The 26,259-nt window shown below is 43.3% G+C and overlaps 1 protein-coding gene across 1 annotated transcript in view; it reads right to left on the reverse strand.

Moving 5' to 3' along the window:
• Window positions 1-25,452, reverse strand: part of snx18a (sorting nexin 18a) — a 52,840-nt gene extending 27,388 nt beyond the window's left edge. Inside the window, exons 1-2 of the mRNA XM_061986567.1 lie at window positions 24,755-25,452; window positions 21,901-22,928 (exon numbers count right to left, since the gene is read on the reverse strand). Of these exons, the coding sequence (XP_061842551.1) occupies window positions 21,901-22,928; window positions 24,755-25,140 (1,414 nt within the window). The 5' untranslated portion in view covers window positions 25,141-25,452. The remainder of the gene's footprint in view (window positions 1-21,900; window positions 22,929-24,754) is intronic.
• Window positions 25,453-26,259: the final 807 nt, after the last annotated feature.

Genomic DNA, 26,259 nt, shown 5'->3' on the forward strand with positions numbered 1-26,259 from the left:
GCGCAAAATCTACCCGTGCCTGGTTTACGGACCATGGTATTTATGTTCTAAATTGGCCCGCCAACTCCCCTGACCTTAGCTCCATAGAAAATCTGTGGGGTATTGTGAAAAGGAAGATGCAGAATGCCAGACCCAAAAACGCAGAAGAGTTGAAGGCCACTATCAGAGCAACCTGGGCTCTCATAACACCTGAGCAGTGCCAGAAACTCATCGACTCCATGCCACGCCGCATTAACGCAGTAATTGAGGCAAAAGGAGCTCCAACCAAGTATTGAGTATTGTACATGCTCATATTTTTCATTTTCATACTTTTCAGTTGGCCAACATTTCTAAAAATCCCTTTTTTGTATTAGCCTTAAGTAATATTCTAATTTTGTGACACACGGAATTTTGGATTTTCATTTGTTGCCACTTCAAATCATCAAAATTAAATGAAATAAACATTTGAATGCATCAGTCTGTGTGCAATGAATAAATATAATGTACAAGTTACACCTTTTGAATGCAATTACTGAAATAAATCAAGTTTTTCAAAATATTCTAATTTACTGGCTTTTACCTGTATAATGTGTCATGAGACATGCAAATATAATTAAATACAAAGAGGACATAAGTAAAGTAAATTAAATGAACTCAAATATTCCTACAAACGAGGCATAATGATGCAATATGTACACACAGCTAGCCTAAATAGCATTTTAGCATGGAATATTAGCACTCCACACAAGTCAATAACATCAACAAAGCTCACCTTTGTGCATTCACGCACAGCATAAAACGTTTAGTGGACAAAATGAGACAAAAGAGGAGTGGCATAAAACACGTCTTTTTGTGTAGATGTGGCAGTTTTTAAACGACTGATGATCTACATACAGGTGGGAATAATCAATTAAATGTGTCATATGCTTGTGTGCCCTGGCACACGATTATCATCATTTCATGACCGAAGCAAAACACTTTTTACACTTTTATACTGAAATAAATACACCTACAACTTATTAAATACAAATATAGAAAAAAATACCGGCAGCGTTAAAGTTTAGATCCATGAAGTAAAGAAGAAAGTGAATGAATGTTTATAACTGAATAAATGTACATATGCATAAACATTTGTTTTCTTTTGTATTATTTTTTTAATTAATTAAGTAACATTTATGACAACCTTTTTCCAAAACATGATATAGAATGTGAGATATAACAGGATAATGCATACATTTATCATTTGTTTTCAAAACGCTTACAAAAAAGCGGGACACCATTTTTATGACTTGATAAGGTCCCTGGGACCCCATTTTGAAAATGCCTAGCGCCAACACTATATAAGTATTTATGTATTGTAGTAACGTATTACTCACTGCAGACTTTATGAGAGCCAACAAACATAATAAAACATCACTTATTGTACAATGTCTGCTGTCATTAGGATGCCGACTGCTAGGATTTTCATATATTCCCATTTAGGTGAAGAATGACTCATAATCCTCGCGAAGAAAAGGGGGTGCAACCAAGCGTCTTTTTGTGACGCTCTTGTCATTTCCGGGTCTAAATTGGCTGTCAAAGTGTGCCAACTTTGCTGGTATACGTCCTCAGCCTTCTACTATCCAGGTGAGAGGCATGATTTATGGTCTAGAACAGGGGTGGGCAAACATTTTGGCTCAGGGGCCACATTGGCTTTTGAAATTTGACAGACGGGCCGGGCGAACACATGATGGATTTCAAAGCATGGAACTAAGAGTCGACTTCCCAAACATGAGCTATACGTCTATTTTTAACAATATCATACAAAGAAACACAAAAATGGTATTACAGGGTTAACACTTACATTCTCTTTCAGTGGGAGCAGGGTTGTTGATCACATTTTCTTGCCAGTGCGTCGAAGTATAGTATCAGTTTTGTTGTGGCATTTCTCAAAACAGATCTTTGCCTAATTTTGTTCTAATATTTGGCGGGCCAGATTAAAAAGACCAACGGGCCGGATGTGGCTCCAGGGCCGTAGTTTGCCCATCACTGATCTAGAATAAACTTCCACAAGCATCGGCACACTAGCTTGTGATCACGGCGCTGCTATAAATAGTTGGTCTGCGTTAGCTCTCATAATAACAATATCACTAATACTTTGTTAATAATCAGGTCACAAAATGTAAATGGAGTATTTTTCACGGGTTTTGGATGTTTTTTTAGAGGGCTTTATGGATGATTATTTATTGGGTTTTATGGGCAGAATAGAGGACCCAAATCTTGCACTTTCTGTTTTGGAAATTACATGAATGTTTGTGCCCCTGCTTAATAACAGTTTAATAAATACAGTTTTGGTAAATTTACTTATTTGTGATTTCCCTCTCTACATGAAAGTTTAAAATAAGCATATATTAATGAAGTATGAACAAGAATGTTTTAATGTAGACACATAGAATCATCATACTGCTGTGATTATATGCATCAAGTGTTCATTCAAGGCTAAGGCAAAATATCGAAATATATATCGTGTATCGTGACATGGCCTAAAAATATTGAGATATTAATAAAAGGCCATATCGCTCAGCCCTATAAGGAAGTAGATATACTGTAAGTGTGTGTGAAAGCTGTGTGGGGGCCCATAAATACTTTAAATACATACAACATTCATACAAACCATAAACTACACGATTAGGGTATTATGTATTTGTAGGGAGAAAATAACAAGGGGAGAAAATCTACATAACGACATTGTACTGTTGACGTCAGTGAGAAGTCGGGGTGTCCGATCCAATGTTGATATCGGTCTGATATCAGCAAAAAACTAAACAAAGTATCATATCATGTGTGAGACAAGCTCCGATACAAGAAGCCTTGCAGTGTGTTTACTTGTGCAAAGTTGGACAGTTAACATCTAAATGTCCTCCAATAAACACACAAGGTTGGTCTTTTCTTCTGTTTTAGTCATTTACAAAAGGTAAACATGCTGGGCTATAGGCTACTAGGAGCTAGCAGCTACACAACAGCTAAGCACACAAGCTAGAAATATGTAATTCACACTCACATTCACACACTAGGGACCATTTAGTGTTGCCAATCAACCTATCCCCAGGTGCATGTCTTTGGAGGTGGGAGAAAGCCAAAGTACACAGAGGGAACCCACGCAGTCACGGGAGAACATTCAAACTCCACACAGAAAGATCCTGAGCCCAGGATTGAACCCAGGACCTTCGTATTGTGAGGCACATGCACTACCATTCCAGACAGTTAATAGTAAACAGGTTAGTGTTTTTATACCTACTATTGTTCACTTAATCAAACCTTTTCTAAGATTCCACACTACAAAATAATAACAATTTGTATGATTCCTGATGATATCGTCTTGGATCAATATAGGTATCGGCCAATACTCAAGCTTTGACATCCTCCAATCTATGTCTGAATGTGGACTGAATAAATAATGACATCTCAGTTCTTACTGAGAAGTGCTTTTGGCATCTCTTTGTTGGTCTAATTCATTGTTATTATTATTCTAGTATCAAATCAGAAGTGAAAAAGTTTTAATAGTATACCTCTCGTTAGATGCTCTAAATCAGGGGTGCAAACTTTTTCCACTGAGGGCCACAGGCTAACAAATCAAAGGATATGGCAGCCAGTTTGGTAGTTGTCACCGTCAGAACCAGCACAATATATCGGTATAAATGTTTTTCAAAGAACTAGAAAATGCAATTTCGGTAGAAAGTTTGTGTGAATGCTGAAGGGCCAGAGCCAAACTGAAATGCTAACAGTTAGCACGGTGGCCAGGTAGCGTCAAGTTAACACAAATTATGAGCAAAATTAGCTAAAAAAGACAATCTAGCATGCTAACAGTACTATGATAACATAGCATGCTTACAGTTAGAGAAAGTGAAATACCAAAATAGATGACACTGGGGTGTATACCTGCCAAATTAGTTTAAAAAAAGCTACCATGTTAATGTTAGCATGCTAAAATGCTAACCGTAACATGCCTTAAGTACCAAAATATATAACTCAAATATATAACTCTAAGGTGTGTACCTGGAAAATGTGTTTAAAAGACTACCATGCTAATGTTAACAATAGCATGCATTAAATACCAAATAATGATTCTGGTGTATACTTACAAAGATTAGCATGCTAACATATATTATTCTTCAAGTAACAAAACATTTGATGGTGAGGTGTATATCTGCAAAATTAGTGGAAAAAAAACTAGCATACAAACATTAGCATGCTAACAGGTGTCATTCGTCAAGTAACAAAATATTTTACACCGAGGTGTATACCTGCAACATAAGCAATATAGCTCGCATGCTAATAATAAAATGCTAACGCTTGTGCTGCGGGCCGTTAAAAAATTAGCTATGGGCCGCATTTTGGACACGCCTGCTCTAAATGTTATTTTTGGATGAATTCATCAATCCTACTTGCTTCACACTTGTCTTCCCTAAAAGCCATATTAGCTAAAAAAGCTAGCATGTTAATGTTAGCATGCTAAAATGCTAACTGTAACATGCATCAACTACCAAAATATATATCTCTGAGGTGTGTACCTGGAAAATGTGTTTTAAATGTTAGCAATAGCATGCATTAAGTACCAAATAATGATTTTGGTGTATACTTACAAAGATTAGCATGATAACATATATTATTCTTCAAGTAACAAAATATTTGATGGTGAGGTGTATATCTACAAAATTTGTGAAAAAAAACAAAAACTAGCATGCTAACAGATATCATTCGTCAAGTAACAAAATATTTTACACTGAGGTGTTTCCCTGCAAAATTAGCAATACAGTTAGCATTCTAATAATAAAATGCTAACGCCTGTGCTGCGGGCCGTTAAAAAATTAGCTATGGGTCGCACTTTGGACATGCCTGCTCTAAATATTTAGGCAACAATGAATGTGTTGACTTATTTGCAGCGGATAGTAAATCTATACTGCCATAAAGCTGTACACAGACTACTCTAAAGTCCATCTAAGTTTTGGGGTAAAATATTTTATTGCACATTGAGAAGATATAAAGAATGGTTGCTAGAATATAAAGGATGATGTACTGGAAAGGCTAAATAGGACAATCCTGGTAATTGAGCTGAAAGACCCCCAAGCTAATCAGCCAATGGAGGAAATGATCAATAGCATTGTTTTATGCTTAAAAAAAAAAAAAGCCTGCAATTTTGCCGCACTCCGTGACGTGGCTTTAATGTCTGTTTTTTGACGACATGTGTGGCGAGAGGTTTTTTTTGCGTCTGAGAACACAGAGTGTAGTTATGATACTACCATGTGTTTGCTAGCTTGTCAGTGACGATGGCGTGGAGGACTGAGTCACCTTGTGAAGTGGACTGGCTCGTGACACGCTGACCAGTTGGCTTGTGTTGCCCTGCGGACTGAATGCTGCTTGTTAAGTTGTGTTAGCAACATTACTGAGCAATTCCTAGTTTCAACCGAATTATGCCACCATTTTTAGTAGCGCAGTAATTGGAGGACACAGATTTGAACCTTGATAAATGAGGTCAGCTGCTGAATACATCCTAAAAGTGGTGAAACTGGGAGTTGAAGCAGTATTTTCTGGACACCTGAGTGCCACAAAGTTACCAGTGAGGGTAATAGGGATGTACGGATAAACACTATAATGATAAACTGCGGTAAAACCAAAAGTAAATGTGTTGTGTCGTCACATAAACCGGACGTGACGTGACGTTGTGATCAAAGAAGTGTTTGAACTATGTAGTTCTATAACTTCATTACTTCTGAGTGTCATTTGCAAGTATGCATTCATTTTATTTTGTCCCTTGTGTGTTGCCGTAGTCAGGAAGCACTCTTTGCCATTAAGATAAATGTGCAAAGTTTGTCTTATAAAGTTTTTGTACTGTTGCTAATGAAAACTACAACTAATATGCACAGCTGGTGTGTAGTACGTGGTCATGTAACGTTAAACGATATACTGATAAACCGAGATAAAACCTCCCACGGTTAGTATTACCAATTTACAAAACCCCAAACCAGTGAATTGGCACGTTGTGTAAATGGTAAATAAAAACAGAATACAATGATTTGCAAATCATTTTCAACTTATATTCAATTGAATTGACTGCAAAGACAAGATACCTAACGTTCGAACTGGAAAACCATACAAATATCATTTGGAATTTGATGCCTGCAACATGTTTAAAAAAACAAGTGGCAAAAAAGACTTGAGAAAGTTGAGGAATGCTCATCAAACACTTATTTGGAACATCCCACAGGCGAACAGGCTAGTGGAGAACAGGTGGGTGCCATGATTAGGTATAAAAGCAACTTCCATGAAATGCTCCGTCATTCACAAACAAGGATGGGGCGAGGGTCACCACTTTGTGAACACATGTGTGAGCAAATTGTTTAAGAACAACATTTCTCAATGAGCTATTGCAAAGAATTTAGAGATTTCACCATCTACAGTCCCTAATATCATCAAAAGGTTCAGAGAATCTGGAGAAATCCCTGCATGTAAGCAATGATATTACGGACCTTCGATCCCTCAAGCGGTACTGCATCAAAAAGCGACACCAGTGTGTAAAGGATAGCACCACATGGGCTTAGGAACACTTCAGAAAACCACTGTCAGTAACTACAGTTTGTCGCTACATCTGTAAGTGCAAGTTAAAAACTCTACTATGCAAAGTGAAAGACATTTATCAACAACACCCAGAAACGTCGCCAGCTTTGCTGGGCCCGAGCTCATCTAAGATGGACTGATACAAAGTGGAAAAGTGTACTGCTGTCTGACGAGTCCACATTTCAAATTGTTTTTGGAAACTGTTGACGTTGTGTCCTCCAGAGGAAAAGAACCATCGGGATTGTTATAAGCGCAAAGTTCAAAAGCCAGCATCTGTGATGGTATGGGGGTGTATTAGTGCCCAAGGCATGGGTAACTTACACATCTGTGAAGGCACCATTATTGCTGAAAGGTACATACAGGTTTTAGAGCAACATATGTTGCCATCAAAGCAACGTTATCATGGACGCCCCTGCTTATTTCAGCAAGACAATGCCAAGCCACGTGTTAGAACAGCTTGGCTTCGTAGTAAAAGAGTGCGGGTACTAGACTGGCCTACCTGTAGTACAGACCTGTCTCCCATTGAAAATGTGTGGCGCAATATGAAGCCTAAAATACCACAAAGGAGACCCCAGACTGCTGAACAACTTAAGCTGTACATCAAGCAAGAATGGGAAATAATTCCACCTGAAAAGCTTCAAAAATTGGTCTCCACAGTTCCCAATTGTTTACTGAGTGTTGTTAGAAGGAAAGGCCATGTAACACAGTGGTAAAAATGCCCCTGTGGCAACTTTTTTGCAATGTGTTGCTGCCATTAAATTCTTAGTTAATGATTATTTGCAAAAAAAATTTAGTTTCTCAGTTCGAACATTAAATATATTGTCTTTGCAGTGTATTCATTGTATTATGTTTTTATTTACGATTAACACAACGTGCCAACTTCACTGGTTTTGGGTTTTGTAGATTAAAATGATCGTAAAACCGTGATTGATAACATTTTGATAAACTCACGGACCGGTGACACTGCTCATCTCGTGAAGAGCCTAAATGTTAACTTAGACTTAGACTTAGACAAACTTTATTGATCCACAAGGGAAATTGTTCCACACAGTAGCTCGATTACAAAGGATGGAAAGGATAATGCAGGTATAAAGTAGAATAAAAATGTAGCATAGTATTATATTTTTATATAATATATACAATATATAACAAATCCCAATTACCATGTACAATATTACAGTATATGTAACAGCTGCAGCAAAAAAAGGGCAGCATAAAATAAAGAGTAGATCCAGCAGAAAATATACATAATAAACAAAGAGAGGTAGCTAACATAGAAACAGTCAGCTAATAGACAAATATCATCCATTGCTGTATGGCGAGTGATTATACAGCTGGATGGAATGCGGAATGAAGGAGTTCTTGAATCGCACAGTGTGGGAACAAAGCTGAAGGAGCCTGTTGGAGTATGAGCTACGCTATCCCTCTATTGTCTGGTGGAGTGGGTGGGCAGGATTGTCCATGATGGCGAGCAGTTTGTCCAGTGTCCTCCTGTCCCTCACTGACACAAACGCCTCCATCTGTGTGCCAATAGTTGTGCCGGCTTTCCGGATCAGTTTGTCAATCCGGTTTACCGTATTTTCCGCACAAAGGGCACATCGGATTATAAGGCGCACTGCCGATGAATGATCTATTTTCGATCTTTTTTCATATAAAAGGCACACCGGATTATAGGGTGCATTAAAGGAGTCATATAATTATATTTTTTTCTAAATGTAAAACACTTCCTTGTGGTCTACATAACATGTAATGGTGGTTCTTTGGTCAAATTGTTGCATAGATGATGTTTTACAGACCATCTATAAGCTGCTTTCTGACAGTCGCTTCCAGATACGCCATTTTGTGGGCGATCTTATTTACATGGCTCACCTTCGACAGCATCTTCTCCCCGTCATCTTTGTTGTAGTGGTGTAGCGTGCAAGGACGGGGGTGGAAGAAGTGTCAAAAGATGGCGCTAACTGTTTTAATGACATCCAGACTTTACTTCAATCAATAACTGTCACAGTCTCTGTCTGTGTCTGTTTGTCTCTGTGTGTGTCTTTGGGAGAGAGGGCGTGTTTTGGGCGTAGGCTTGTCTCTAGCTCTCAGCCTGGCACAGCTGATCCCAGCACCCTAATCACTCACCTGCCTGCCATCAACTCATCACCTGCAGCCTTCAAATGTTTGGACTTCACTCAGCGCGATCGCCAGATCGTTTCACCTTTCTACATGTGTTCCCTACCTGCCGTGTGTGCCTGCCTCAGCCTGCTAGCCTCAGCCTGCTAGCCTCAGCCTGCTCTCCTGGACTGCAAAGCCAGGAGCTCTCTCCTTTCCCTCTGGTTTTATTAATAATAACCCTTGAACTTTAATTCTGCTTGTCTTTTCTGCATTTGGGTCCACCAGTTTTACCCACCGTGACAGAACGATCTGGCCCTTTTCAATGGACCCAGCAGATTTTGACCGTGTGAGAGAGGCCCTTGCCAATCAAGGACAGCGTTTGGGAAACCATGACCAACTACTACAGAAATGTATTGAACAGATGTCACGCGTTTCCACCCAGCTCACCACTCTCATCAATCAACAAGCTCAACCCCAACCCGAACCACCTGCAACACCTGCACCCCCTGCTGTTCCTGCTGCAGAGCCATACATCCGCCCGCCTGATAAGTACTCTGACAATCCTAGCACTTGTCGTGAATTTTTAACTCAGATCCAGCTTGCTTTTGATGCTCAGCCCTCTTGCTTTGGCCGTGAGGCAGCCAAAATCGCTTACGTAGCCAACCTGCTACAGGGGCCCCCTTTGAGTTATTTCAATGCCCTTCGTGAGCAAAGATCCCCTGCAGTCCAGTACTTTGCTGCACTATCTGCAGAACTGAAGCGGGTTTACGACCACCCCATACGAGGGCAGCAAGCAGGTCAGCAGTTGTTGCGACTTCGTCAAGGGAAAAGCTCAGTAAGAGAATTTGCCTGTGAATTCCGGTCCCTAGCTGTGGAGTCTGGCTGGAATGACAAGGCCCTTCTCACTGCTTTCCAGAATGGGCTTAGTCGGGTCATTGGAAGGGAGATTGCTCTGAGGAATGAGCAGCTCTCCCTAGACAAAGTTATTACTGCAGCTATCAATATCTCTGACCAGATGGCCCAGTGGCAAGCTGACCCCGTTCCTTGCAGGTCATCGGAACCCCCCAGCTTTAGACCCAGGCCGGCCGGGCCCAACTTGCCAATGTGCACAGCCTCAACCTCCAGTTCCCCTGTTGAGGAGCCCATGCAGGTGGGCCGGGCTCACCTTACACCTGAAGAGCGCCTCCGCAGAAGGAGGGCAGGGGTGTGTCTCTATTGTGGTCAACCTGGCCATTTCCTTGCCACCTGTTCTATGCGGCCAAAATAGTAAGCTCACCAGTAACAGTGGGGGTTCTGGTGAGCCAAGCTGTCTCCTCCCCTAAGTCCCTATGCCGAATGCAGTTTTCTGTTACTCTCCGTTGGCAATCCCAGTCCTTGTCTCTCCTTGCTCTGGTGGACTCGGGGGCGGATGAGAATTTTTTGGATGCCGACGTTGCTTCCCAAGTGGGCATTACCATCGAGCCACTTCCCTCATCTTTGCAAGCCAATTCCCTGACTGGTCGACTCCTTGCCCGTGTCACTCACCGATCCGAACCTGTGCACCTCCTTGTCTCCGGTAATCATCTTGAACAAATCCAATTCCACATAATCTCTTCTCCTCATGGTCCTGTAGTCCTTGGTCAGCCCTGGTTAAGACTTCACAATCCTAACATTGACTGGGCTGCAGCCAAAGTGGTGAGCTGGAGCTCCTACTGTCTCTCCACCTGCCTGCGGTCTGCCCGCTCCCCTGCTGAGGACACAGTCTCTCCAGTTGTCGCAGAGCCCCCAGATCTGTCCAAGGTTCCCTCTGTCTACCATGACTTAGAAGAGGCCTTCAGCAAGCAACCAGACTGTCCCTCCCTACTCACCGCCCTTATGACTGTGCCATTGACCTGCTTTCAGGAGCTCCCCTGCCTTCTAGTCGGTTATACAACCTGTCCCGCCCTGAGAGAGAGGCGATGGAAAAGTACATCCATGACTCATTGGCTGCAGGCATTATTCGACCTTCATCTTCCCCACTCGGTGCAGGTTTTTTCTTTGTGGGTAAGAAAGATGGCACTCTACGTCCCTGTATAGATTTTCGAGGGTTGAACAACATCACCATTAAAAACAAATACCCACTGCCTTTGCTGGCATCTGCCTTTGAACCCCTCCAAGGAGCGACTGTGTTTTCCAAGTTAGACCTTCGCAATGCCTACCATTTGATTCGAATCCGAGCTGGTGACGAATGGAAAACAGCCTTTAAGATTCCCCTTGGTCATTTCAAATACTTGGTTATGCCCTTTGGCTTGACTAATGCCCCAGCAGTTTTTCAAGGTCCTCCGAGACCTGATTAACCGCTCCGTCTTTGTGTACCTGGATGATATCCTGATTTTCTCCCGCAACCCGGAGGAACATGTGGTTCATGTCAGACAAGTGCTCCAGCGCCTTCTTGAGAACAAGCTCAACAATAAAGCAGAAAAATGTGAATTTCATGTTCAGTCCACAAGGTTCCTCGGGTTCATCATTGAGAGTGGTCAGGTGAAGGCAGACCCCGAAAATGTGCGAGCTGTGGTGGACTGGCCTCAACCAACCTCAGTTAAACGTCTCCAGGGCTTTCTTGGCTTTGCAAACTTTTATCGCCGGTTCATCCGGAACTACAGTCAAGTGGTCGCACCCCTTACAAGACTCACATCTCCGTCTGTCCCATTCACTTGGACAGCAGAGGCTGACGCTGCTTTCAAGGAGCTTCAGAGACGTTTTACCACAGCCCCTGTCCTGATTCATCCTGACTCCTCACGCCAGTTTATCTTGGAAGTTGATGCCTCAGAGTCTGGAGTGGGGGCTGTACTATCCCAGCGTTCTTCCAAGGACCGGAAGCTCCATCCTTGCGCGTTCTTCTCATATCGGCTAGAACCTGCTGAGCGCAATTATGATGTAGGTAACAGGGAGCTGCTGGCTGTCAAACTCGCTCTTGAAGAATGGAGGCACTGGCTTGAAGGAGCAGAACACCCATTCATCGTCTGGACAGACCATAAAAACCTGACCTACATTCAGTCTGCCAAGCGCCTCATTTCCCGTCAGGCCCGGTGGGCTTTGTTTTTTGGTCGATTACGCTTCACACTGACCTACCATCCAGGATCCCGCAACGTCAAGCCGGATGCCCTGTCACATCAGTTTATTTCGGAGGGTCCCACAAGTCCTGAGCCTATCCTTCCGGCGTCTTGTGTGGTGGCCGCAGTGACTTGGGAGATTGAGTCGGTGGTCCGAAGGGCTCAGCAAGACCAACCAGACCCGGGTAATGGTCCTGATAACCGCCTCTTTGTGCCTGACGCTGTACTTTCACAGGTTCTTCTGTGGGCACACACTTCCTTGTTTGCTTGCCACCCAGGAGTTGGCCGCATCATGACTCTCCTCAAGCGACACTTTTGGTGGCCTACCATGGATGCTGATACCCATGCCTTCGTGTCTGCCTGTACTGTGTGTGCCCGTGGAAAATCCTCCAATCGACCACCTGTTGGCCTACTCCATCCCTTGCCAGTCCCAAGCCGCCCCTGGTCTCATATTTCACTGGACTTTGTCACTGGCCTCCCGCCTTCTCAGGGAAATTCTGTTATCCTCACTATAGTGGACAGATTTTCCAAATCAGTGCATTCCGTGGCTCTACCCAAACTCCCCACGTCCCTGGATCAGCCAACCTCATGGTCCAGCATGTGTTCCGTCTTCATGGAATTCCTTCTGATGTGGTCTCGGATAGAGGGCCTCAGTTTATTTCGGAGTTTTGGAAGGCTTTCTGTAGGGCCATTGGAGTCATTGTGAGTCTGACTTCGGGTAATCACCCTCAGTCTAATGGGCAAACGGAACGGGCAAATCAAGACCTAGAAGCGGCCCTCCGATGTGTCGTTGCTAAGAACCCCTTCTCCTGGAGCACCCACCTGGTATGGATTGAGTATGCCCACAACTCATTACCCTGTGCGGCCACGGGAGTGTCACCATTTGAGGTATCCTTAGGTTACCTACCTCCGTTGTTTCCTGCTGAGGATGACATCTCTGTACCTTCAGTTCAGGCTCAGATGCGACGTTGCCGCAAGGTGTGGAAAGATGCTCGTGCTGCCCTCCTCAGCTCTGTGGACCGAAATCGTCGATATGCAGACCTACACCGAAGGCCGGCACCTGTATACCAGCCAAGTCAGCAGGTGTGGCTTTCCTCTAGAGATCTTCCCCTGAAGGTGGACTCAAAGAAACTTGCACCCCGGTATGTTGGCCCTCATTTCCATCATCAATCCAACAGCAGTTAAACTCAAATTACCTGCACGCTGGAGGATCAATCCCACTTTCCATGTCTCCCAACTGGAGCCTGTTTCGACCAGCCCACTGTCTCCCCCTGATACGCCCCCCCTCGTGTCATCGACGACCACCCAGCCTACACGGTCCGGCGGCTGCTGGATGTGCGACGTCGGGGTAGAGGTCTGCAGTACCTGGTGGACTGGGAGGGGTATGGACCTGAGGAGCGATGCTGGGTGCCGCGTAGCTTCATCCTGGACCCTTCCCTCATCTTGGCCTTTCACCGCAGTCACCCGGGCAAGCCTGGGGGATCGCCTGGAGGCTTTTCCTTGAGGGGGGGGGTGGGGGGGGGGGGGAACTGTCACAGTCTCTGTCTGTGTCTGTTTGTCTCTGTGTGTGTCTTTGGGAGAGAGGGCATGTTTTGGGCGTAGGCTTGGCTCCAGCTCTTAGCCTGGCACAGCTGATCCCAGCATCCTAATCACTCACCTGCCTGCCATCAACTCATCACCTGCAGCCTTCAAATGTTTGGACTTCACTCGGCGCGATCGCCAGATCGTTTCACCTTTCTACATGTGTTCCCTACCTGCCGTGTGTGCCTCAGCCTGCTCTCCTGGACTGCAAAGCCAAGGACTACGAGCTCTCTCCTTTCCCTCTGGTTTTATTAATAATAACCCTTGAACTTTAATTCTGTTTGTCTTTTCTGCATTTGGGTCCACCAGTTTTACCAACCGTGACAATAACAGAGCAGCATCTCCTCATCCGGAAACAACAACAAGGCCGGAAAGGTGTCCCGTGAAAAACCGTCCGACCGGAACTCTAATAACTAAAGTTCCTTGGGTGAATTATGTAAACACACTACACCGGTATGTTTTAGTGCTTTCATGGCGAGTTTACGGACAGATGTAAGTAAGAATTTTACACTATTGTGTATTAGAAATGGCAACAGCAGAGGATGAATGCCCCATAACAAGAAGATAGAGAAAAAGAAGAAGCTTATCGACTACGTCGTCGGTACGGACTACAAAGGCGGACGCGCGCAATTTTTCAGGATTTATGAAGATCCCAAATACAGATCAGCAGGTACCAAAAGGTAAGAAAAGTTGCTTATGCTCTGCTCATGCCCTTCTTGTATGCAGCTTTGCTGTTGTCCTTCCAGTCCAGTCTGCTGTTCAAGTGAACTCCCAGGTACTTGTACTGCCCCACTACTGCCACCTCCTGGCCCTGGATGTTGATGGGCTCCAGATGAAAACAGGAGACATTAACCTTTTTTCCCCCGTTAAAAAAACGTAATTCCCCCATCTAAACATATATAAATACATTACTGTCTGACATATTTAATAGTGCACATTAAACGTACGGGCTGTGCTCTCTTCAGGTCGATCCATACCGAAGCAATATGACAAAAACAAGTGAATATTTGTATGACGTCACATAAACCGTTTTTTTTTTTCTCCATCATTAAAAAATTGTAAAACTTTTACAAGTGAAAACGAAAGAAGATAAACATATTAAAATACTCAAATAAAAATAATATGGCTCTCAAGTAGACAGAACAATATTATTATAGAAAATATTTCTTCTGCCAAGAAAGTATTCTACGTTTTTAAAAATAAAACTTGGTTATGAGTGTGTAAAGGTACTTTTTGAGCACATTCAACAATACCGTAATAATACTGATAACTGTGATCATTTTGGAGATAATAACCGTGATATGAAATCTTCGTATCATTACATCCGTTTAAATAACCAGAGAAATAGAACCTATTGTAATATTGGAAATGGTGGGACTGCTCAGTACAACATAGTGTTGTACATATTGTTAAATATTATTTGTATAAGCTACTGTAGCTAAATGTCACGAACTTGGGCTGCAAGCCTGCAACTATTTTAAATAGTCATCGACTGTCCTAACGATTAGTCGACTAATCGGTTATGAAGCGTACACATATCATGTGGTCCTAATTTAGTTATCAGCTCTTAAATTCGGCTAGGTCTGCAACAATTAATCATTTAATTTGATTAGAAAACACATTTAATGTATATTCTGTTGATTTGATTAATAGTATAAGTGTAACTAATACAAAACATCAAATCTGGCCTGCATGGAGTGCCTGGAACTTACATGTGCGTACAAAGTTTCCACACGGCCCATGCAATAAAGTGTTCATGAGAGTGGTGGCGTGTGGGTGCTGTGATCTGTGTGCTGTTTTCAGTCAATATTATTCATTAATGTAGACGTGTTAAAAGTACAATTCCAATGTTGATGATGTGATTCAGGGCGGGGTTGGTGCATGTGCCTCACAATACGAAGGTCCTGAGTAGTCCTGAGTTCAATCCGGGGCTCGGGATCTTTCTGTGTGGAATTTTCATGTTCTCCCTGTGACTGTGTGGGTTCCCTCCGGGTACTCCGGCTTCCTCCCACCTCCAAAGACATGCACCTGGGGATAGGTTGATTGGCAACACTAAATTGGCCCTAGTGTGTGAATGTTGTCTGTCTATCTGTGTTGGCCCTGCGATGAGGTGGCGACTTGTCCAGGGTGTACCCCGTCTTCCGCCCGAATGCAGTTGAGATAGGCTCCAGTACCCCCCGCGACCCCACAAGGGACAAGCGGTAGAAAATGGATGGATGGATGGATGGATGGATGGATGATGTGATTCAAATAAAAGAATGAAGCTTATGGTAAGCAGACAAATCCTATTTTCCCTAAAATACACATTGAAGCTATAAAGTATTACTCGATTAATCGGACAAATTAATCGATAGAGTATCCATCCATCTATTTTCTACCGCTTGTCCCTTTTGGGGTCGCGGGGGGTCGCTGGAGCCTATCTCAGCTATCTCACCTCATCACAGGGCAATAGATAGATTAGCGATTACAAAAAATAATCTTGTGTCCATTTAAAATAGAAGTGAGTAAAAAGCGTATAAACACAATTTCCCAAGACAAACATTGATGCAGCATTTCACTCACGTTACATTCATTTTTCAGACTTTCCACGTTTAAAGGAGCCATATGTAATAATTTCATGTCAAGTCATCATTAAATGGCCTTGATATGTCAAAAGGCATCAATGTTCTTTTCCAATACCTCTATAACTGATAACAGTAGTTCAGCCGGGATATGCTCATTTCAAAATTAGATTTACAGCCCCGAAATCTTGTTATTGTTTTCATTTCGATGTCCCGCCCTCCACCATTTGACCAATTAGAAAGTCTGTGAGTGTGTCACATCCAGGTTGCCAGTTACTCACCGCCATCTTCATCTAGCTACTGCCACTGGTAAAGTTACTAAACATGTCAGACCTTAGTAAATAAATGGCCTTGTTACCATTCTCAACTTATTCATGACAAAGCCAGGAACAAAACCAGGATTTGTATCGGGGATGCCTTTGAAAGAGACAATTGAAGGCGGAGAAGATTTTTTTCATCTGACGCCAAACTTGCTAATTTCCTCCGAGATAGGTAAGTGAGGCATTTACGTTTTCTTATTACTTGTAATGAATGGAAATGGACATTTGGCATTTGGCATGAAAACTATATTGTCCAATACAGTCTATGATCTTGTCTAACAAAGCTAGTATGTTCGTGCAACCAATGCTTAGTGTGATGGTGCTTAGCTCCTTAGCATGCTAGCCCGGTCAATGACACATTCGACATACAGGCTAACGGGGCAAATATATGCCCGTTAGCCTGTATGTCGATGTGTATAATGCATATAATTGCCATTTGTTGTGATATTGTACGCAGGCATGACATACTTCTTCCTGAAAATAGCCTAATTGCTGTGTAAAATGTGTTGGTTAGAGATTTGGTATTGACAAAACGCTTGTCTATTCAGCTATTGTGCTCCCATCACCTCAACCCCTAGTAAGAGGCAGTGGAAGTTTAAAATTCCTTGGAGTAGCCCAGTCCATCCAGCTGGATTCTGGCAACCTCAGTCAAGGAGAGAAGGAGGGGAACGTCATAATTTTGACCGTGATTGCAGTACCATTTCTGGCCACATTATTACATATGGCACCTTTAATAGTAGATTCTTGGTTTTGTGGGCTAATTCTGTGAAGAAAGCACCAAACTGAGGAGTAACTAGAGTTGGGGGAAATAATCCATTTTTAGATACATCGCAATTCGGACATGGACGATTATAGAATTGATTAGTAAACGTCAATAATCGATAATTGATTTATTTATTGTAAATAAAGTAATTCAGACAGTTCTAAAATGTGTCTGACTGCAGCAAGCCACCGCACCGAGAGATACAACCAGCTCCTTAATATTAGGGCATTTATTTTCCAGTTTTGTACACATTTTCATTCATTTAATAAATGTGATCGGAATTAATGTAACTGTTTCTTATTACAAATGCACTGTTTTTAAAGTTGCAAGTTATAAAGGCGTATGTAGTGAAATCTGCATCAGTATGCATCAATTAAAGATGAATCAATAATCGAATCATAGCTCCTGAATGGTAATCATAATCGAATGGTGAGGTGGCCAAAGATTCCCACCTCTAGTAGTAACTAACACAAAGAAAAAAGTAAAAACATGATACAAAAGTGACAAACCGTTTCAAGTCAAACGAACAGATCCGATTGTTTTCCATAAACTCTTCCATCCCTACTGTAGTCACTCTCCTGAGGTTGTACGGAGGAAAAGAAAACTTGTTTCTATAGGTATGTATCCTTGTAAACAGTACTAAACACACAACAAGTACACACAAATACCCTGGACTCTAAAGTTGCTGGGAAAAAAATGGTTTACATCGGAATCACGCTTCTTATTTATTCTGAACAGGGCTGCGGGATAAAACAATATCAATATATATCGGCATAGACACGTAATCCATATCAATACAAAATGCGTTCGATAAAAGGTTCAATATTTCTTTTTTCGTCTTCGTCAGAAGAAAGCGGAAGTTGTGAAGCAAGGTTTGTTGCATGAACAAAGAAACTCGCTCTCTGGTAACAAAGGAAGTGATCACTGACCAGTGGGAGTGACACGCTAACAGCCAATCAGGTAACAGTATCAACTATCACGTTTGGTTGCGCCATCTTGTTGTCTGGTGGTTGATCTTTGCATGGAGTGAGAAAAGAAAGTATAAATGAAGAAATTGTGGATAAAACAGGAAAAAACACCTCGACACTATGGCAGTTTTTTGGATTTTTTCAAACAGAACGTAGTCAAAGCAATGTGGTCTGTAAATGATGCAAGGCGCCCATCCCCACCAAGACCGGTAATATCACACCACCTTAGTCGTGCTCACCCTTTAGAGCAGTGGTCCCCAACCACCGGGCCGCAGCCCGGTAACAGTCCGTGGATCGATTGGTACCGGGCCGCACAATTATTTTTTAATTTTTTTTAAAATTATTAAATCAACATAAAAAACACAAGATACACTTACAATTAGTGCACCAACCCAAAAAACCTCCCTCCCCCATTCACTCATTCACACACATTCGCACAAAAGGGTTGTTTCTTTCTGTTATTAATATTTGTGGTTCCTACATTATATATCAATATAGATCATTACAGTCTGCAGGGATACAGTCTGTAAGCACACATGATTGTATTTTTTTATGACAAAAATAAATAAATAAATAAATACAAATAAAAAAACACCCCACCCCCATGTTGGCATTGATGATAGCTAGTGATTAGAGCTCTAGTGGCCAGCTAGCAATCAGCACGCTATTTGCCAGCTAGTGATCAGCCTGCTAGTTGCCATCTAAAGATTAACGCTCGAGTTGCCAGCTAGCGATCAGCCTGCAACTTGTCAGCTAGTTATTAGCGCTCTATTTGCCAGGTTACGAATAACTCTACGGCCACCGGTGCTGCTCACTGCTCCCCTCACCTCCCATGGGGTGAACAAGGGGATGGGTCAAATGCAGAGGATAATTTCACCACACCTAGTGTGTGTGTGACTATCATTGGGACTTAACCTTTAACTTTACTTGCCAGTTAGCGAATGACAATGCAGTTGCCAGCTAGCGCTTAGCGCACTTGTTGTCAGTTAGCTAATACCACTTTTGCTGCAAGCTAGGTGATTAGCGCGTTGGTTGTCAGCTAGTTTACCACACTAGTTGCCAGCTAATGATTAACACTTTAGTTGTCAGCTAGGCATTGACGCGCAAGTTGACCACTGGTGATTAGTGCGTTAGTTTTCAGCTAGTGTTTAGCAGACTAGTTAAAAGCTAGTGGTTAGCGTGTTAGTTGTCTGCTAGTGTTTAGCACACTAGTTGCCAGCAAACAATTAGCGCGCAAGTTGTCAGCTAATGATTAACACGGCAGTTGCCGGCTAATGACTAGCGCATTAGTTGTCAGGTAGTGTTTAGCAGACACTAGCGCGCTAGTTTCCAGCAAGCAAATACCACGCTAGTTGTCAGCTAATCAGCTAGTGATGAGAATGCCAGTTGCCAGCTAGTGATTAGCGCATTAGTTGTCAGCTAGTGTTTAGCACACTAGTTGACGGTGTGTGTGTGTGTGTGTGTGTGTGTGTGTGTGTGTGTGTGTGTGTGTGTGTGTGTGTGTGTGTGTGTGTGTGTGTGTGCGTCTGCGCTACCTTATTGTACGTGGATGATGGCTGGGTAGTTGGCCAGGTGTCACTGATAAAGAGTGTGTGTGTTTGTGTGTGCGCATACGTGCGTGCGTGTGTCTGCGCTACCTTATTGTAGGCGCCCCGTTCATTAGTTGTAATGTTGTGTCGTTCGCGAACGATTCGTTCGAACGAACAAATCTTTTGAGTGAACGTACTGAACCGAATCACTTCATGAACTGATTCGTTCCTTTCTCAGTTCAGTTGAGCTCCGCCGCGACCATGCCGGTATGAGTGGAACTGGCGCATTCTGTGACTCAGTGAACCCTTGACGTCGGCTAACGATGCAGCCAGCTACTCAACATGGGGGCGGGGGGAGGGACTGAGCAAACGATTCGTTCACCGCGGATTAACGACATGAATCACTCAGTGAACGACAACGCTCTAGCTCTCTGCTCTGCTTGCCCCAATGCCGCGAGTGATTCTCCTCCCGTCACAGGGATATGTTTCATGCCATTGGCATCCGTTCTCCATTCATTCTCCAAGCTAGCGGCTAATGTTGACTCAAGCCACATGAAAACAAACACACACACGCGCCCCGTCCCTATTATCTCAACACATAAAGTTATGAGAGTAGAGGAGACAGAAAGAAACTCAGTGCAGGCAGGGCAAGGCTGAGCAGCAGCGACGCGAGGGGGAGTGGCGGGCGGTAAAGTGTAGGACAGGCTGTTTTGAGAAGATTTAAAATAAAAATAATAACTAATGTATGTACACATACATAGGCTATTATTTACACAGTTATTGTAACAAAAATAATCGGCTCAGCTCATCCAAAGTCAGCCAGCTTGTATTTTTAAATGCAAATCTGGAGTAGGGGCAAGATCTTTGGACGAAAATACCTTGAAAGAGAACATAATGTGCAAGAACAATCTTTCCTTTGTTTGACACTTTTGGTGTGTGTGTGTGTGTGTGTGTGTGTGTGTGTGTGTGTGTGTGTGTGTGTGTGTGTGTGTGTGTGTGTGTGTGTGTGTGTGTGTGTGTGTGTGTGTGTGTGTTTAGTTTCTTGATTTTTATATTATTTAAGCTATTTATTTTCTTTTTTATTGCATATTTAAGTTGATATTTCCATTTTTATATTTTTAATTGTAAGCTACAGAAATTTTAGTTTTAATGTTGGCATTTCTGGCACTTGGTTTAATATTTGTTTTGTTTTATTTAAGGTAGCCTATTTATTTTCTTTTTGTTTGCACATTTAAGTTGATATTTTCTTTGTTATATTTTTAAACAGGCTACAGAACATTTAGTTTTTATGTTGGCATTTCTGGCTCTTAATGTATTTGTTTTATTTTGAAGGTATTTATTTTCTTTTTGTTTGCATATTTAAGTTTACATTTTCTTTGCTACAGAACATTTAGTTTTTATGTTGGCATTTGTTGAGGGTTTCTTAATTTAATATTTGTTTTTGCACTAAACAAACGAGGCCTATTTATTTAAGTGTTGATTGCAAGCATTTTAGTAGGCTATTACTATTTTTTTTTTATTTACCACTTTTATTTATTTCTTATTTTCATTTCAGTGCAATAAAACATATTTAACAACCAAGACATTTAGTCACATTTTGTTTATTGGACAGGCCGGAAACGCACACACAGTGTTTTTAAAAGTAACAGAATCTCTACTACAGCTGCAATGTCTGTTTGCGAACGTCAAGGGGAGTCTGTCAGGGCAGAGAGCGATTCACGTCTGTCGCCCTCTGGCCCACAGAACTGTAGCTGAGTGATTCAGGTTCGCATCATGAACCTACAAGAACTGACTGGTTGTCGCTGAGGACGTGATTCAGGTTCGCGCTGCACTCAGTCACTCATTCAGAATCAGGACTCGCGAACCTACTGACACAGAGAACTGACTGTGTCGCGGAGGAGGACGTCACATTGAGGCTCTCGTTCAGTCACTGTGCGCGTCGTTCATTGGGTGCTGAGGGCTTGTGTCGTTCGTGAACTGACACACACCGCGATCTGCCGCTGGGGAAGCTGTTACTGACTGACTCATGATTCGCCGACCTGCACACAGAACTGCTGCTGCAGAAGTGATTCAGGTTCACGTACTGAACTGTGCTGACTGTGGCGCTGTGTCAGTCACTCACTGCCTGGTGTACTGCATGCACAGAGCTGTGTAGGGACTCGCGTTCACCCTATTTGCTGCTTCTCCCGCGAATGTCTGCACAGTAATGTACTACGCACGCCCCCCCCTCCTTTTTTGGGGGGGGGGGGGGGGGGGGTGATTCAGTGAACAAATTTTTTGAACGACTCAATTTAAGGAACTGATTCTAGTGATTCAGTACAGTCAAAAGAACTGCCGATCCCATCACTAGGTAGTTGGCCAGGTGTCACTGATAAAGAGTGTGTGTGTTTGTGTGTGTGTGCGGGTGTGTGTTTGTGTGTGTGTGTGTGTGTGCTACCTTTCTGTACGTGGATGATGTCTGGGTAGTTGGCCAGGTGTCCCTGATAAAGCGTCACCAAATCCACAATGGGGTCCAGATCCCTGCTGGGCTGCTCTGCAAAGAAGTCCCCGATGGACTCGTAGGTGTCCCCGGTGAAGAAAATAGCTTGGTTGAGTCCAGCAGAGTAGACCTGCTGGTCCATCTCAAAGGCCTGACTCAGCACCTTGAAGGACACGCCCATCTTCTGGTACTCTTTCCTGAAGCCGCTCATCTGCTTGCGGGCGAACTCTGCGGCGGTGGCGTTAAGCTGCAGGGCGCTGTCGTCCATCTTCTTGGTGAAGGCCTTGAAGCCGTCGATCTTGCTCTCCACCTCCTGGAAGTCGAGAGGCGCGGGCGGCGTGCTGATGGTGAGGAAGAAGTTGGCACCCACCATCTCGTCCTTCTCGGCCTTCCTCTTGCCCAGCTTCCAGGCCTTCTCGTCCGTGCTGCTGCAAGTGAGGAAGTGCTGGAAGACGTCACAGCGGGCCAGGACGGGGTGGCTGGTCATGTGGTTCATCCACCAGATGAGACCCTTTCTCCTCTTGGAGATAAAGTCCTCCTCAAAGCGGCCCGTGGCCTGCTTCTCCGGGATGTGAGGCACCGAGATGACGGGGAACTTCTCCACCAGGCGGGCGTAGAGCCAGTCGAAGTGCTTGTAGCGCCGATGCACCTGGTCCTGGGTGTGCGTGGGCGTCAGCTTGTAGGACATGTAGCTCTTCATGCCTTTGAACTTGGTCTGCTTGGTGGGGTCGTCTATTGCGCAGGAAAACGGGTACGGGTTCTCCTGCCACTCCGGGCCGTACTGTCCCATCACCACGCAGATCTTGTCCCCGTCTTTGACGAAACCCGCCGCCTCACCCAGCACGAAGGCCTCTCCGCCGGACTTGACGAACGTGGAGAAGCGGTTCAAGTTCCTGCTGACCGTCGCCGAGCTCTTGGGGTGCTGTCCTCTCGACATGCAGACGGTGGACACTCTGTAAGTGGTCGGCCCGTTTTCTCCATAGTACCTGGCGAGGCGAGGCAGGACAGTTCGTACACAGAGGAAATGACAAGAAGGCAAAAATAATCATCATTCAAAATAAAATCAAAGAGAGTAGATCACAGGCGTAAAACTTATGATATTTTATAAACGCCTGGAAATAAATGTATTCTTTCCATTTTCACTTGATTTTGGCAATAATTATTTCAGGCGCAAAAATCTGCTGATATAATTGACTTGATGTGGCTGTTAAAAGTCCAAGTCCTATGTACATACTGTACATATACAAACATACACACATGCATATAATCACGTTTCATCAAACATCTATTAACGTTGTTGCCCTCGGGGACACTGGGTAACACATGGCACACTGACAAAACTTAACCTCTCGTTACTATAACAATCTACAAGGTTAATATAGTTGGCTTCTCTTTCTTTCCCTCCATTTATCTGCTTTCTTTTGTATTTCAAGCTATCATAACATATATGTATTGTTGCATTTGAACAACAATATTGTTGATAAGGTCATTATTGTTAATATTCATTATCAATAGTGCTTTTCTATTGGTATTTGTATTGCTCCATTTGTAGTGTAATAATATTAATTGTCATTTATGTATTATTATTTATTTCACTAACTGCTTCTTTGCTATCACTTTTACTATCATATTTCTACATATCATATTTGCTGATGTTGTTCATTTGTTTGAGTTTGAGTTTATTTCGAACATGCATGCATATAACATGATACATCACAATTTCCAGTTTCTCTATTCAACATGTTTGAAAAGGAGTAGGAAGAAGCAGAGCTTATTTAATCCTACCCCTTTTCCTTTACATAGCAGTTGCTAAAACTTTTTTTCACTTCCTGTTCTCAATTTACTCACAATATACTCCATAAGTAATACCAATAACAATAAATAAATAAATAAATAATAATTAGTGAAGTAAGTTATATTTAGCCTCCCTGCTTGGCACTCAGCATCAAGGGTTGGAATTGGAGGTTAAATCACCAAAAATGATTCCCGGGCGCGGCCACCGCTGTTGCTCACTGATCCCCTCACCTCCCAGGAGGTGAACAAGGGGATGGGTCAAATGCAGAGGACAAATTTCACCACACCTAGTGCTACTTTAACTTTAACTTCGTATGGTGAGATGAGTAAGATTATCTAGAAAATTAATGGATGGATAAAATAAATTCAGAATGTTTATCATTGTTGTTGTTGTTGTTGTTATTATTTTTGTGTTTGCTGTTGTTGTTGTTGTCTCTCTGTCTTATCCACCTCTTGTCCCCACAATTTCCCCCTCTGTCTTCCTTTTTTTCTCTTTCTATCCTTTCCTGCTCCGGCCCGGCTGCACTAAATAATAATATAAATCCATTTAATAAAAGGGTTAAAGTGTCTGCCCTGAGATCGGTAGGTCGTGAGTTCAAACCCCGGCCGAGTCATACCAAAGACTATAAAAATGGGACCCATTACCTCCCTGCTTGGCACTCAGCATCGAGGGTTGAAATTGGGGTGTTAAATCACCAAAAATGATTCCCGAGCGCGGCCAACGCTGCTGCTCACTGCTCCCCTCACCTCCCAGGGGGTGGAACAAGGGGATGGGTCAAATGCAGAGAGTAATTTCACCACACCTAATGTGTGTGTTACTATCAGTGGTACTTTAACTTTAACTTAATACGAATAAGGCAACAAGAGAAGTATACCACACTTCTCTTTTGTAAAGTAAGTTTGTACAGCCGATATGGGCATCTACATCAACTGTATGATTTGCCCGAGAAGCTTGACAGGACATAACAACCTAAAAAAAAGTCCAAGTCAGAGTCCATTATCACCCTTAGAACTGTACCTGCTGCCCACAGTTCCCGGCTCGTCCGCCACAGTTGAACTGTCGTCCCAGTCGTCGTCCCAGTCGTCGTCGCTGGTCTGCTGGTAGGTCTGTGGAGGCGCCTTGATAGCGTCCGGGACATTGTCCACCGTGGTCTGACCGGAGCCGTCCAAGCCCGCAGGCGGTACGTTGGCATAGCGGGAGCCAGAAGTGTTGTTGTTGTCGCTCCGCAAGATCTCCACGTAGGACGCGGGGATAAGTCCCCTCTCGCCGTTGCTGTTGGTCCCCTCCAGCCAGCCCTCGATGTCCTTCTCGCTGCACAAACTTACTATCTCGTTTTCCCGCACGGACACCTCGCCGGGGTTCTCGGAGGTGAAGTCGTAAATGGCTCTAGCCCGCAGCGCCATGGTTGGTGAGCGGGACTGCCTGGCCGCTGCTGCCCGGGCAGTGAAGCGGGCTGGTCGGGCTAACTTCCGAGCGGGTGGCGGAGCAGCACGGCGGGCAGCCTAGCTAGAGCTCTTCTCCGCCCGACAAAAAAAGTAGTCCTCAATCTCGACACCGGTGACAATTTAATTATTCGATGCCTTTGCGCCTTCAAAGCTAAAAAAAAAAAAAAAAAAGGTGGATTTATTTTCCGCTATTTCGCACCTCGGGATGATTCGCTGATGCTGCTTGTAGCAACAACAGGACTCAGCCAGGACGACTAATCGAGGGCGGAGCTGCTGGTGTGTGTGATCCTCCTCCAGACAGCAACAATCAATCACAACCTCCACTACGTAGTAGACCAAATGTATCTTAAGGACGTACTCGGGGGCTTTTAAACGTATTTTTTGTTTTGTTTTATGGTAGTTCTATGGTAATGTCTGAATCTGATCAAAATATTCAATATCAAACACCAGTGCAAATGTTTTGTTTATATACTAGATTCTTTAACCGTAAGATTAAAAAAACATGTTTGTTTATATTTAAGAAAAAACTAGATAGCAGAAACATAAAACATAAAAGGTCCAACCTTGAAGTCGTGACTTTTGTCTTGTAAACACTCCCCTCTAGTGGACACCTTTAATACAGCAGCCTCAAGTCCTATTTCTTAATCACATTCAGCGAGAAAAAGTAGATATAATTCAAGTTTAATGACGTACTTATGAAATTATATGTATATATCCTTTTCGGGGTCGCTGCATGCAGGCGGTAGGCGGGGTACACCATGGACAAGTCGCCACCTCATCGCAGGGCCAACACAGATAGACAGTGAACATTCACACTCACATTCACACAGGAGGGCCAATTTTAGTGTTGCCAATCAACCTATCCCCAAGTGCATGTTTTTGGACGTGGGAGGAAGCCGGAGTACCCGCAGGGAACCCACGCAGTCACGGGGAGAACATAGAAACTCCACACAGAAAGAACCCGAGCGCAGGACCTTCGTATTGTGAGGCGGACGCACTAACCCCTCTTCCACCGCGGGCTATATATATTTATTTTTATTTTACTACATTTATTGTTTAATTTTCCAAATAAATAGG

The sequence above is a fragment of the Nerophis lumbriciformis genome, linkage group LG12 (assembly GCF_033978685.3).
Source record: "Nerophis lumbriciformis linkage group LG12, RoL_Nlum_v2.1, whole genome shotgun sequence".
NCBI lineage: Eukaryota > Metazoa > Chordata > Actinopteri > Syngnathiformes > Syngnathidae > Nerophis > Nerophis lumbriciformis.